Here is a 14,552-nt window from a genome sequence, read left to right on the forward strand (position 1 = left end):
TGTCTACTAAACCATGTCCTGAAGTGCCATGTCTACCTGTTTTTTGAACACCTCCAGGGATGGTGACTCCGCCACCTCTCTGGGCAGCCTGTTCCAATGCCTGACCACTCTTTTGGTGAAGATCATCTAGTTCCACCCCCCCCCGCCATGGGCAGGGACACCCTCCACCAGACCAGGTTGCCCAAAGCCCCATCCAGACTGGCCTTGGACACTTCCAGGGAGGGGGCAGCCACAGCTTCTCTGGGCAACCTGTTCCAGTGCCTCAGCACCCTCATACAGAAGAATTTCTTCCTAATAGCTCATCTAAATCTACCCTCTTTCAGTTTAAAGCCATTACCCCTTGTCCTATCACTACATGCCCTTATGTAGTGGGCAAAACTCCTTATGCTTTCAGCTGGAGTTTTCCAGTTTGTCCAGCTTGTCACCATTCCCACCAACTTGTTGACCTTGCTCCTTAATATTCCTTTTCTTATTGCTATGTGCCTGCAGCCAGTGCCTCAAACCACTAATGCTTGTAGCTAGTGCTTGTCAAACCTCTTCTCTTTCACTATTCAAGCCACTGAAGCACTTAGGAACAACACTTTTAATGTGAACATTAGGAGTGTGTACATGAAAAATTCTCTTCTGCTGATGTATGGACTCTCCAAATATGTTAGCTGTTGAACTTTTAACCAGTTGTTTGAATATGTGAAATCTCAGTTCAGGTCATTCCAGTTTTAATAAATCAATCAAAATCAGTTGCTCATAATGGAAAATCTTCGGAAACTGAAGGTGTAGGTGTGAACATCAGGGCTGTGCGTGATACGGCAAGTTGTTTCTTAATGTCATGGCCAAATGTGTAGCTCCACAGCGGTTTTTTGAGGCTGTGTGGGTTCAGCAGTCACACGCATTGCACAAATTTTGAAAATAGTTCATAATGCACCTGCCATCTTGCAAATACCATGATGTTTTTTAAGCATATTCTGTAATTTTTGCTAATCAGTTCAGAAGCAGCAGTTTCCTTTTCTTTTTATTGTTTTGGGGAGGAGAGAGAAGAGAAGGAGCTTTATCTGAGCTCATCTTTACAGCTTCAGTACAGTGTTTTCATGACACTTATGGCACGCTGATTTTTCTCTCCCTTTCAGAAGAGAAACCAGATTGCTCCAAGGCCCGCTGTGAAGTCCAGTTTTCTCCTCGCTGTCCAGAAGATTCCATCTTGATTGAAGGCTACGCTCCTCCCGGTGAATGCTGTCCACTCCCGAGCCGTTGTGTGTGTAATCCTGCAGGCTGCTTGCGGAAGGTTTGCCAGCCTGGCTATTTGAATATATTGGTTTCTAAGGCATCAGGAAAGCCAGGGGAATGCTGTGATCTCTACGAATGTAAACCAGGTAAAAGAGGACACAATTTTTTTTTCCACTCTTCAGTTTTTTCCATCTGTCTGACAAGCACAATAATCTATGTAATTGCATCTGATAAAGTCCATGTAGCCTGTAAATTCTTCTGATCCTCCTTCAAAATTAAAATGATTTAAATGTGGGCAATACCCATTAAAAATATGATGATAAATTTTACTTTTCTTTTTTCTTCAGACATTAATTTGAATTGAGCAGCAAGGGAAAAGTAGCCTAGTGAGAATATTGCATTTCTGTGGATGCTACTTGTGAAAGTGACATACTTCATATATTGTTTAGATTATACAAATGTTTTTCATAGTAGGAATATATTGTGCATGGGCACAGAATTAAGGTTTCTGTCTTAAGATTTCTGTAGATTACTAAGTGACGACCCTTAAAAACTGGAGAGCAAAAAAGACTGTGGAGGAGCATAATAAAAGACTTACAACATTTTCATTATTTACCCATTTTCCATTTCATAAGAACATGAATCATCCTTTCTTGTGATTTATTATTCTCGGTGAAGTGGAAGATGTAATTCACTCTTCTTTTTGATGCAGGCTTTGGTAAAGATGAATAATAAAAATAGAGGGATGAAAGCAGGCATATAAAATTGTATAATCCAAAATCTTATATGCAAACAGGTTTGAGTATGCTTAAGCTGTGCCTTTCCTATGCTTGTTTAACATTTTCTTAAATCTTCCACAGAAGATAGTACAGGTTTTGGATCTTCTAGTTTCTCTTTTTTTGTTTTTCCTAGTATCCAATGCAAATCTGCCTGTGTGGAAATTTAAGCAATTTTTTTCATTCTCTGTCCTGAGTAGTTGGTGAACAAGTCTTTATAATAATTTTTGCTCTGGAACATTTTGTCAACCTTAGTCTTCCTTCATCTAGAATTAGCTGTAATTTCTTATGGCATAGTTTCCTTCGACTCTTTCCTTGTTACACTGCCCTTCTATAAGTTGTTGTGTTTTTTGGGGTTTTTTTTAAGTTTATCCACATGTCTTTAACATGTGTTGTCCAAAAGCAGACTACTATTTTGGGTAAGTCTTCATCAGCACTAGATACTGTAGAATAATTACTTGCTGTCTTTCATGCAAAATTCTAAATAAGAGCTAACTCTTCTACAAGATTTATATATAGTTGGTGAAGTGCTGTGATCCCACAGTCTTTCTGTAGCATGACTGCTACTGAACCACTGTATTTGAACATTTTAATTCTTCCTGTATATACTTTGAGTTTATCGTTACTGAACTTTATCTAGCTGACTTTGGATTATTTCTTTATTTCTTAAAACAACTGTTAGTTCTGATCATGTCTTCCTGACTTATTAACATTCCCATCTTGTGGTTTGCAAATAACTCAGTCCAAACTTACCTTTGTAGGTTACTTTTTGAAGGTTGTTTTCAGCTTGTTAGTATTACAGAATCTTCAAATTGAACGTATGATTATTTATTGATTCAGCGGATTTATGTAACTGTGCATATGCTGTTTCCTGAAGTAGTTTTGTATTTTTTGTTGTAGGGAGTTAAGAGGTGAAGTAAAGGTACGCAGGACTAGAAAAATGCAGGTGCATATCAGGAGGGTTGAAGACCAGAGGCTTTGAGGAGATTGAGGAAAGAGACTAATGGATTTTAAGGGAAGTGTAGGGCTTTAGCAATGGGGGTTAGAAATTGAGAGGCTAAGGCAAAGCAGAGTTTTCTCTGCTACCTTGGGAGATCATGAAGGGGTGTTTCTTGGGCAGTGGCTAAGAGACTGAGCAGAGTAGGTGGGTCCTCTTGTGCATCCCCACAGAGAGAGGGGATGAAAGATGTAAGGGCTAAGCTATAAACCCCAAAGTAAGTGGGGCTCCTACTTCTTGTATAGACAACGTAATTTGTACTTGATATATGAAGAAAATTATAGACTAAACAAATAATGAATTTTTTTTAACATTTCCTTTCTTCTAAAAAGTTTAGGGATTTTATTTTTAAATTTGCAAGTCAGCATGAACCTTGCTGGGTTTTTTCCATCTAAACTGTTCCATCATGTTCACTGCTGTCTGTGGTTTTAAATTTCTTTGTTTAAGAACAGGCAATGGAATATCTTGTTTTATTAGGCTTATAGAATTATAGAATAATTTAGGTTGGAAGACTGCATGACTCTGGAGTTAATCTAGTCCATCCTGCCTCTCCTGCACTATTTTATGCCATTCATTCTCTATGTGTATATACATGTACTACTGTATATGTAGTAATATATACATAAGTTTTTATGTATGTATGAACACTATGTGAATTATCTATGTGGATTTGCTGAAATAGTGGTCATAAAGTGAAGTCAGAAAATGCTCCTTACATGGAAGGAATAATTATTCAGCCTGTGGTAAGTCTGGTAATAAACCTTGTGTCTTCAGAGTTTGGCTTGGTATCCTGAAGAACTGTAGGAAAGAAGGGTTGGAAAGGAACTAAACTAGCAGTGCTCTGTTTAGTGTTTCCTGTTTTTAATGCCATGTCAGTGAAAAAAAACAGTCTAAGGCCTGGTAGATAAGTGTTCATGGAGAGTTTCTTATGGGCCTGATGTCACTAGTTTTACTGAATAGCGTCAGCATGTCTACAGAGTTTACGTGTCAAACAGAGAAAACTGTTTCCATACTTTGCCACAGACCTAAAATCTTCAGTTCTGTGAGTGTTGCTACCAGAGGGTCTTCCTGCACCTCCACGTCTGCTTAACCAGCCTCCACAGGGACTTTGCACCCGCAAGGGCTTTCTGGTGGAAACAAATTGCCAGAAGCTGGGAGGACTGCTTCCTATGATAGCAGTGCTGCCTTATGCCCATATAAAGTGTTTGCGCAATTAAAGCATAAATTGTGTTTATTTCTGTTCCTTAAATAAGCCAGTTTACGGTGGCATTTGAGTTTGGAGCCTTCTGCTGAGAACTGCATATGTTCAAATACTGTGATTGGCAACTGAGTTACTGAACAGAAAAAGTGTTTCCTTTGCGCTAAATGCTAGAATAAAAATAAAATCTTCCATTTTGAGATCCACTTCCTCTTCTACCTCTTTCATTTCAGGAATACAATGATTAAAGTCATTGGCATTCAGTTAAAATGAACTGTGAAGAAACTTGGTAGCTTAGTCATAACTGTCTATTAACCTCCAGATTAATTTGTCTTAAATGTTCTTACCTGTTGCTCCACCAAGCATCTCACCACAGTTATGGTACCTATCTAATAAATATTCTCAAAAATAAGTTTTTTTTCTTAAAGATAGTTTGAATGAGTAGTCTCAAATGGAGCTGCATGTGTTAACAGTAAAAATAAAAATAACCTGAAAGAAGATTTGTGGGACTATATATGCCTCTGCTAGGAAGCTAAAGCAGAATGAGCTGTGATGTTGTTAAAATCAAGATGGAGTTAAAATCTAATCTAAAAGGTATTTTACTGCACTTGTGATAGGAACTCTAGCTGCCACTTCTGAATAAAGACATATGAAGTGTTTACTTTGGCAGTTATCCAACCGATGTTTGTTGTACCTTTATTGATAACTTTTTGTTTTGGTTTTGTGGGCTTTTTGTTTTTGTTGTTGCATCTGGTGATGTGGGGAGTGTCATCTCTTAGTGCCTGACATCCTTGGGAAGGGATTGAGAAATGTCTGTTGTGCTAGGGAGAGCCTCTGTTGAAAAGACTGATCATTTGTTACTCTTCCAGCAGCCTGGCAGAGCTTTCATTCACTTACCTTCTCCAGCACCTCTGCAGGGCCTGAAAATTACTCTTACTGAAATGGAGGGTTTTTTTCTGGTACCAAATCTTGGTTTAAACACTTTTGTAAAGAGGATGTTATTGTTTGGCTTATTTCTTTGAGGAGTTCTGTGCAGTCAGGGCTTGATGGAAGGTCTTAAGATCAGCAGCAACATTTGGTAGGTAGAGTGTAATGATGCACAGGGAAGTAGCTTGTGCTCCGCCTTGGTACAGCTTCAGTGTTGAAAATCAGGTCTGGAATTTTTACAGTCTTACACTGAGGGCAATGGTCATCAAAATCAAGTTTTTATACATAGTTGAGAGAAATAGACTTATATAATAATTTATTCTCTGTTGTGTACAGAAATAGCACGTGTTTTATTGGATGTTTTGTTAGAAGCTGATGTTGAGAGAACTTGAAGAGATGAGATTGGGAAAGGACTGGAGAAGATGGGTGGGGAAGAATTACAGATGCATTTGTAAGGGACCTGGTGAAATGGCTTGTAAGTTGACAATAATGATGGGAAAGAGGGGGGGGGGAAATCAGCAAATGCAGGGGTCCATGTTGGGAAATACCTATGGTAAGGTAGTTAAGGAAGTGATTGAGACAGTGATAAAACTGCATTGAAAGTCCAGGAGTGCCATCTGTTCTGGTTGTATTTAATACATTCTGAAGTGTGAAGAAAAGTAAAAAGGCTGATGCATTGTCATGGAGAGATACTTCCATGCTTGCTTTCTCCTTTTCCCAGACTAAAAAGTGTAACTACCATTATTAGATGTAGTCACGTTGCATTGCGTTATTCATGAGGGACCACTTGAAATGCATCTGAACTGAAAGCAAAGGGTATTATGTGATGTTCCTTAGCTGCTGTAGAAGCTGTGTACCCTCCTACCGGACCCTCAGAAAGCTGTGACTTCTGGAAAAACGTGAAGTCTTGCCTGTGCTGAGCCACTGTGTTGCATCAGAGATGCAAATACTGCATCGTGGACCTTTAGATGCATAGGTAGCTATTTAGATCTTGCCCCTGAACTGTACGTTCTATTCTTTGAAAAGCCAGCATAAATTGTAAAGGTCAAACTTAATATAGTTGTATTAACACACTCTACTAGAGAGTTATTTTCACCTAGGCATTAACAGTTTCATGATCAGAGACTTCTCGATATGTAGTCTCCAAAGGAGGTTGCAAATTACCGCAGCTATATCAGTGTCTACAACCATGATGTATGTCAGGGTCTACAACCACATTCTCATGGAAAAATTAGTAAGTCTTAGATGCTACTGTATACAAATTCAGTAAATGAGAAAGTTCCTGAAGACTTGTAAGCAAAGGTTGATCGGATGCATCTTCACTGATAAGAAATTGCAACGTGTTTATGAGTTAGTGAAGATGCGTATTTGTCAAGCTATATATTTAAAGCTTAGAGTTTCTAGGATAGCCAAAAATACTTTTCTTTAGGCAGGATTTTAATTTTTTTTAGCTTATAATAAACTGTATAATAAACAGCTTATAATAAACCTGTTCATGAAAAGTATACTTTTTAATTATTGGAATCAAAGGTGTGAAAACAAAACTAGTATTTCAGTGGCAAATGTTTGTAGTCTTAGTTTTTAGGATGGTAGTACAGGTAATCTGGGGGACATCTTTTTAAGTAATGAAGAATCCAACTATAGACTGTTCTGTAACCTTACAGTATTTTAAGCTTATCTGGAAGTTTGGCTCAATACTCTTTCCACTTTGAAAAATCCATTAAAAGCTAAAAAAAAAGCAGGAACTTTTTTTTTTCCCCTCCTTCAAGTATCTTTCATCTCTTATCTCTCTTCATCTCTCTCATGAGGAAAGGCTGAGGGAGCTGGGACTGTTCAGCCTGGAGAAGTGAAGGCTCCGGGGGATCTCATCAAGGCATACAAATACCTGAGGGGAGGGTGTAAAGACAGCCAGGCTCTTTTCAGTGGTGCCCAATGAAGGACCAGAGGCAGTGGGTACAAACTGAAACACAGAAGGTTCCCTCTGAACATCAGGAAGCACTTTTTCACCATGAGGGCAACCGAGCACTGACACAGGTTGCCCAGAGAGGTTGTGGAGTCTCCATACGTGGAGATATTGAAATGCTATCTAGATATGGTCCTGGGCAACCAGATCTATGTGGCCTGACTTGGGAAGGGAGTTGGACCAGATGATGTCCAGAGGTCCCATCCAACCTCACCTGCTCTATGATTAATAATGTATTAATAAAGATCTCCCAGTTTGGAGAGAAGGCTGAGGTGGGGTATGAGTGCAGATTATAAAATTCTGTGGACAGTAGATAAGCTCAGTGCATACCCTTTGTTCAAATCCTACTAATTCTTAGGAGAATTGGAGAGTGCTCTGGTACTGGTAAGAGATCAGTATAAAATAAATAAAAATGGGTAAGTCAAATAAAACAGAGGAACCACTTAGCGACTACAGTCACTTAAATACCTGAGAATTTTGTATTTGAATGCTCTTGAGTTGAGGTTTGCTTGTAATTTTTTAGGTTTGTACTTTTTTAATAAAGAAGGACTGTTTGGGCTGCTTTTGAGTGTTAGGGAGCCATGTACTAGCACACTATAACCACTGGAAAGAATTTGAACTGTTTAGGAAGAAAGAGCACCTTAGTTGAGATTCGGTGGCCTGATTAGGGAGTTTTCTTGCGTTTTTTCTTTCATTGACGTTACTGGTATATGGAAAGATGGACACAGAAATAGCTGTGCAGTTAGCAGCTTGTTGGTAGATCTCGTTGGCTGTTGTTTCCCAGACTGCTTACCTGGGGAGCAGACAGAGGGGACCTTGAACCCAGGGAGGTAGAAGGGTTATTAGTTTAAATTCAGGAAACTGGATGTTGATAGTTACTTGGCACAACAGAATCGTGCGAATGATACTGGTCGTGTTGGGCCATACTGGTAAGCCCATGATTTCAATGCCTGTTCTGAAAATGGTAGGAACTAGATGTCTACTTCTTACAGAAGAGCTGTTTCAAATGTTACCTGTTAATAAAATGTAACATAAAACTCTAGGGCTTTTTAAAATGAAATATTATAAAATTAAGTATTCCTGTCTTAAAGGCAAATCAGGTATCTTTGTATATTTACAAAGAGATGTATAAGTTAGTTTGATAATTGCCATTGTTGAGGTAACTGGAATCTTTCAGTTAAATTTAGTAGCTTGCTGCGTTGCTCCACAAAATGGACTTTAATTAAATGTATGCATTTCTCAGTGAGAACTTCTTGAACTTGTCAGGTTGCTCTGATATAGCAGATGGCTTCGTTTCCTGAGTAAATGGAAAAAGGCAGATTCTGAATATCACTTATACAGAGGATACTCACATACTCATGTACTTTGAAAGTTAGTGGTCTTGAGGACAAACCTACTGGTCCTAACCTTGATGAGCTGCAGGCTGGTTTCATTGAACTTGTGCTCTCATTTAAATGCTTAATGAAATATGCTAAGTAGGTGTAATTCTGAGACCAATGTCTCGTTGTGACCAATTGAGTTGTTATTGCTGTGTACCTCTGAGGATCAAGCCTGAAAAATGTTAGGACTAGAAGACAGAAAATTGGGACTTTGGAAGGTATCAGCTCTTGCAAGAAGTGTGGCGTAGCGTCGTTGCCGTAAGCGGTTTGTAATAGCGTCAGTACTGAAGTGAAGTTTAATCAGTATTCAGGGATATTGCACTGTACATTCTCAGTCTGATAACATTCTCTTCATCCTGCCTGCTCAGTCAGTAGGTAGCTTATGTCTTTAAAGAGGGAACCATGGTTTATTCTGTACTTTCTTAGTGTAATTATGATAAGAGATAGCAAGTAGATAATGCCTGAGCTGGCATTGTTTGTTAATATGGGAGATTTAAGACCAAATATGATAAAGATGTGTTTCAGCTTTCCTGAGTGTGACTCATAGAATTAAATGTATATTCAGCCAGTTTTTGGAGGGTTTGGGGGTTTTTTTTGCATTTCTCAGCATCAGTCAGTCTTACTAGTTATGCTGAATTCTTCATCTTATTAATGCAGATAGATTTGGTAGTTTACATTTCATTTTCACCATATATGAATACCTGATGGAGTAATCCTTAAAAAATGTAGTTTACATGTGCGGGCATAAATCCATAGTGTATCTTTAATATTTTTTTTATTTCCTATAACCCAGGTATTTTACTCTTTAAACAGACTTTAATCAGGAAAAAAATTAAACAATGAATTGTTTACTGTTTTTAAAGCTGTGGGGAAAAATATATTTTCAGTAACCTAGTAAGTATATTTCCAGTAACTAAGATTATTCACAGGTGCAATGATGGTTTAAGGTTGCCTGTCTAACTTTTATAAATTTTTTATTAACTAATATTAGTTCAATTCCTCCTTAAGTCAGTAATTTTCAAAAGAGAATGGGAGTCTTTTTGTGATGTTACCTACCGAGCGTGCATTCATTAGATAATTTTTCTGACTTAAGAGGCCTGCGCATAACTGGTTGCTTGTGATGAAGTAATATGTAAAAAGCTTCTAAAGCACGTGTAAAAGGAATTTTCTTCTCCCCTTCCTCCATAGTGTTCAGTGTGGATTGCAGCACAGTCGAATGTCCTCCTTGTTCAGCAAGTTGTTTGCCCACTGGATAGCTATGAAACCCAAGTCAGGCTGACGGCTGATGGCTGCTGTACCCTGCCCACAAGGTTGGTTGCTGTCTTGATGGCTGCGTATTTTTAACTTGTTCTCTACAATCAAGTACTATAAATACAGGATAATGATGCAAACTTTTGTGGCAATAAATGTTAATACAGAATAAAAGGTACATGGAGTACGTTAAAGGTATATCAGGCTGATAAAAAGATAGATTTTGTATTATCTGAAGCAGAAGAAAATTCTTTTCAGTGCAAATGCATGAAGCTCATTCTTGCTAAAATTATTTTGAGCGGTTTGTGCCTCTAGATTGACTTTTTTTTTTCCCAATGTATTCAATTAATTTTACAAAAATACTTTTGAGAAACTTTGAGGTCTTTGATGGTAAGGAATTAAATGATGGAGATGGCAGAAATGCCAGAGAAAATCTCACCTAGTTAAAGAAAAAACAGGAAGGTATTTTTTGTATGTGGAAGACAACTCTAAGAAGCTGAAAGACGGTGGCTATCAGAAACTGTAGGAAAACAGAAGTTTCAAATACTTCCATTTTAATTTTGTTGTTGTTCAAGCAGATATAGTTTATCACAATTCAGAAAAATAAGACAATCTGGAGTTGGTTTTGTTCCAACACTCTGCACCGTTTCAGCTTCTGTTTTTACAACAATGTGGTGGGTTGACCCTGGCTGAGGGGCCAGGTGCCCACCAGAGCCGCTCTATCACTCCCCTCTTTCATTAGACAGGGGAGAAAAGGTACAATGAAAAAAAAAACTTATGGGTCGAGATAAGGACAGGGACGAGATCATTCTCTAATTATCATCACGAGCAAAACAGACGAACTTAGAGAGGGAATTCATCTTATTTATTACTAAGCAAAACAGAGTAGAGGAATGAGAAATAAAACCAAATCTTAAAAACACCTCCCCCCACCCCTCCCATCTTCCCGGGCTTAACTTCACTCCCGGCTTCAACCTCCGCCCCCCTCAGCGGCACAGGGGGACGAGGAATGGGGTTACGGTCAGTTCATCACGCGGTGTTTCTGCCGCTTCTTCATCCTCAGGGGGAGGACTCCTCTCATTGTTCCCCTGCTCCAGCGTGGGGTCCCTCTCACGGGAGACAGTCCTTCACGGCCTTCTCCAATCTGAGTCTCCTCCCACGGGGTGCAGACCTTCAGGAGCAGACTGCTCCAGGTGGGTCCCCCACGGGGTCACAAGTCCTGTCAGCAAACCTGCTCTGGCGTGGGCTCCTCTCTCCACGGGTCCACAGGTCCTGCCAGGAGCTTGCTCCAGCGTGGGCTTCCCACGGGGCCACAGCCTCCTTCAGGTGTCTCCACCTGCTCTGGCGTGGGGTCCTCCACGGGCTGCAGGTGGAATCGCTACACCCCCTCATCCTCCCTCCATGGGCTGCAGGGGGACAGCCTGCTTCACCATGGTCTTCACCACGGGCTGCAGGGGAATCTTGCTCCGGTGCCCTGGAGCACCTCCTGCCCCTCCTTCTGCACTGACCTTGGTGTCTGCAGATGTTCTTACATCTTCTCACTCCTCTCTCCAGCTGCAAAAGCGCTCTCTAACTGTTTTTGTCTCTTAAATATGTTATCACAGAGGTGCTGATTGGCTTGGCCTTGGCCAGCGGCGGGTCCGTCTTGGAGCCGGCTGGCATTGGCTCTATCAGACACAGGGAAGCTTCTAGCAGCTTCCTCACAGAAGCCACCCCTGTAGCCCCCCCCGCTACCAAACCTTGCCACGCAAAACCAACACAAACAAACTTCCAAAAACCTGATTCAGCAATATGCCCAATAAATATGAAGTCAAGCAAAAAAGTACCCATCACTGAATAGATGATATATTTGCAAAAAAGGAAATCATCTATCCAGTGCAAATAATATTTTGTGTAAAATATCCACTTTATTCTTTGTAGATGATAACTTCAGTGTTCCTTCTATCAAGGAACTTAGAGTACCAAGAAATAAAACTTCGTTTACTCAGAAAAATGATCAGTGGGAATATTTTCTAATTCTAGCACACCCGTGGGAACTGATCTTAAATAAAACATGTAGACCAAACATGTCCTTGAAAGAATCTTTTTCTCTCTTTGACAATATTTAAAAATATAACCAGTTGGTTTGCTGTGTGTTAACTGATGTCTGAAACGTACTTGTACACGTGCGTGGTACTTAAGTGACAAAACTGGTATTCCCATCTCCTGCACATAAAGACCCCTATTGTACAGGCAGCCTTAGAGTGTGAATTATTAGATAATTGTGAATTGCACTGAAACATCTTAGAAATCAGATTGCTGTGCATTACTGGGATCAGAGTTTAACAAGGGATCAGAGCTGGGATAGATGAGTTCTTAGCTCCTGGAGCCTTATGATCAGATCAGAATTTCTGAGGTGTTTTTGTGTTAAAATCTCTGTCTTCCTTGATATATAAAACTGCAAAAAAACCCCCATAATTAGCATAACCTAGTCTAAGTCTGCAGGCAGGTTGAAACAATTGTAAGTGTCTTATACTCCTCCATTAATTTTTAATTTTGTAGCTCAGTGTCTGCTGCTGTACATAGTTATTATGTGGGTTATTAGAGTTTTGGATTGCCTTAGTTCAGCCAAAGCAATAATACCCTTTTTAATAGAGTAGGTGAGAAGGAAAGAAAAGCTGAATCTGGCAGCAATAAAATCATATAGATGCTTTACATGTGGTGTGCCTGCTAGAAATGTATTTAGTTATTTAGGTTTTAAGCTACTGCTCTGCTTCTTAAGGAAGACAGTGCCACAGTTGTCATTTACGTGCTGTAGGTAAAGATATCACTTCAAGGGGGGAATAAAGGAACACAGACATGAGGATGATCAGAAAAGAAAGATTAGATGAAGGTTAGAAGGAAGAGAAGTACATGCATGAGAAGAGAGAGAGCAGAAAGGGAAACTAAGTTCAGTTACTTGGAACATGAAAGTCAAACCATTTAAATTCAGATTCAATCTCTCCCCAGATTTGATGAAGCATTGGAGCTTTATATTTGAAGCCAGGGTCTATATCCCACGTGAGACTTGCATTTCAAAACTATAGAAAAAGTCAAATAAAGTGCAGATTTATGGATGAATGACTACACTGGGAAAAAGGGATGCTTTTCCTTAATTCTGTAATTTCTTACTAAACTCATTATGAAATATTAACATTGCATTGACTGTGATTCAGTTTAGAATCACCTTAAATCCATATCATATCTCTTTTTAATCATTAGAATTAAGTTCAAAAGAAGTAGCACTGTATGTTTTAATGTACATTTGAGAATAATTTATTAAAAGCAAAGAGATAGCGTTTCATGAGGTCATAGTCTTTAGACTTCATGAAACTACTTTTGTTAAAATTATGGACTTTCCCCAAGAAATTACAATTATTTGTTTCATTTACTGCTGCTAAAACAAAGGCTTAATACCAGCAGAACCAGAGAGGCGTCAAGGAGAGTATCATGATTAAGGATGGATGGCACATCGCTGACTTGGTTAACAAGTATCTGACAACTTCACATACAGCATGACCAGACTGACTTCTGTCCCACGTCTCGTTCTTGGCTGGTTTGTTGTATGTAATGTGCTAGGAAAACAGAGATCCTTAAGTCTGGTGTTAAGCTGGTATTTGTTTTATGAGTGAGCTCTTGAATGCATATTCATAATATTGAAAACTCCTCTAGGAATGCCAGGGGAAAAGTGGGAATAGTAAATAAACATCTGATGCCATAAGTTCTTGTACTTGCATTCATTCAGAGGTTACATTTAGTTTCACACTGATTTCTAATGCAGCACTGCAAACACAGCAATCTACTGGTTTGGCATGAATATCAAAATACCAGTTGCTTCAGCATTTGTCAGACTGTCATGAAACACTTACCTTAAATTTCCAGCTGTTGCGTTAGGAAAGATGAATGATACATCTGTCTCTGGTTTTGGTAAAGATGCTCTCTTCTCCAGGGAGCTTATCAACTGAAAATGTATTAAAGCTCTTACAGCGAACATGTTATCACAGCTTTATTAAAATGTTTGTCTTCTGTTACAAAGTTAAATGAAGGGGTGATCAATATGAAGTGTCCAGAATCCATCATCTTTGGATGTATCAGTTTTTCTGTTGTGAATGAATTTTTTTCAGATTTTCACATCCCTTTGAGAATATTTTTGTAAGTGTAAAATCTTTATCAAAATCTGTTAATTTTTTATCTGTGAAGAATGGACTGTAACAACAGGAGCTGATGTCAGTGATTAGTGTGGCTTATATCTTTATTGCTCACATGGTTTTGTACATTTTTTCGTAGGATTATGTACAAAGGAGTAAATGGCATGTTTGGATAGCTTTGCACCAAATATTTTTGGATTATCTTTTTTAGTTTCTGGCTGCTCTCTTTATTAGAATAATTAGTAAATTTAGTTTTTACTAGGTCTCCTCTTCTTGCTCTAGTTTTATCCCCCTACCTTTGTGCTGTTTTCCCTTCATGTAATCCAAGTATAGTCTTCTTTTTTGCTCCAGTTACCATTCTCCCTGCTTTCACCCATTACAAATCTTGGAACTTCAAGATCCATTCAGTGCTCTGTTATCATGAAGATCTTTTTCTTTTTTTCACCTATTCTTGGTCAGTCTTTATGATGAAACCAGATAAATCAGGAAAATTCTAGAGAACTGGAAATATATTAGTACTGTGCCAATATTAAAAGAACAAAACCTAAGTAATTAAAGCCTGGTTATCTGACATCAGTTCTGAGAAAAACTAGTGGGAAAACTGATAGAGGATTGAATTGAGAAGGAATAAATAATACAATTATAGGTTAAAACCAACTGATGTTGCTTTGATT

General features: G+C 38.8%; 1 protein-coding gene across 1 annotated transcript in view; it reads left to right on the plus strand.

Annotated features, from left to right (window-relative positions):
• The window catches only part of CRIM1 (cysteine rich transmembrane BMP regulator 1), a 195,154-nt gene that overhangs the window by 87,686 nt on the left and 92,916 nt on the right, over nucleotides 1-14,552 (plus strand). The window contains 3 exon segments of the mRNA XM_075748869.1: nucleotides 1,125-1,367; nucleotides 9,650-9,687; nucleotides 9,689-9,771. Coding sequence (XP_075604984.1) covers nucleotides 1,125-1,367; nucleotides 9,650-9,687; nucleotides 9,689-9,771 — 364 coding nt within the window.

The sequence above is a fragment of the Balearica regulorum genome, chromosome 3, assembly GCF_011004875.1.
Source record: "Balearica regulorum gibbericeps isolate bBalReg1 chromosome 3, bBalReg1.pri, whole genome shotgun sequence".
Lineage (NCBI taxonomy): Eukaryota > Metazoa > Chordata > Aves > Gruiformes > Gruidae > Balearica > Balearica regulorum.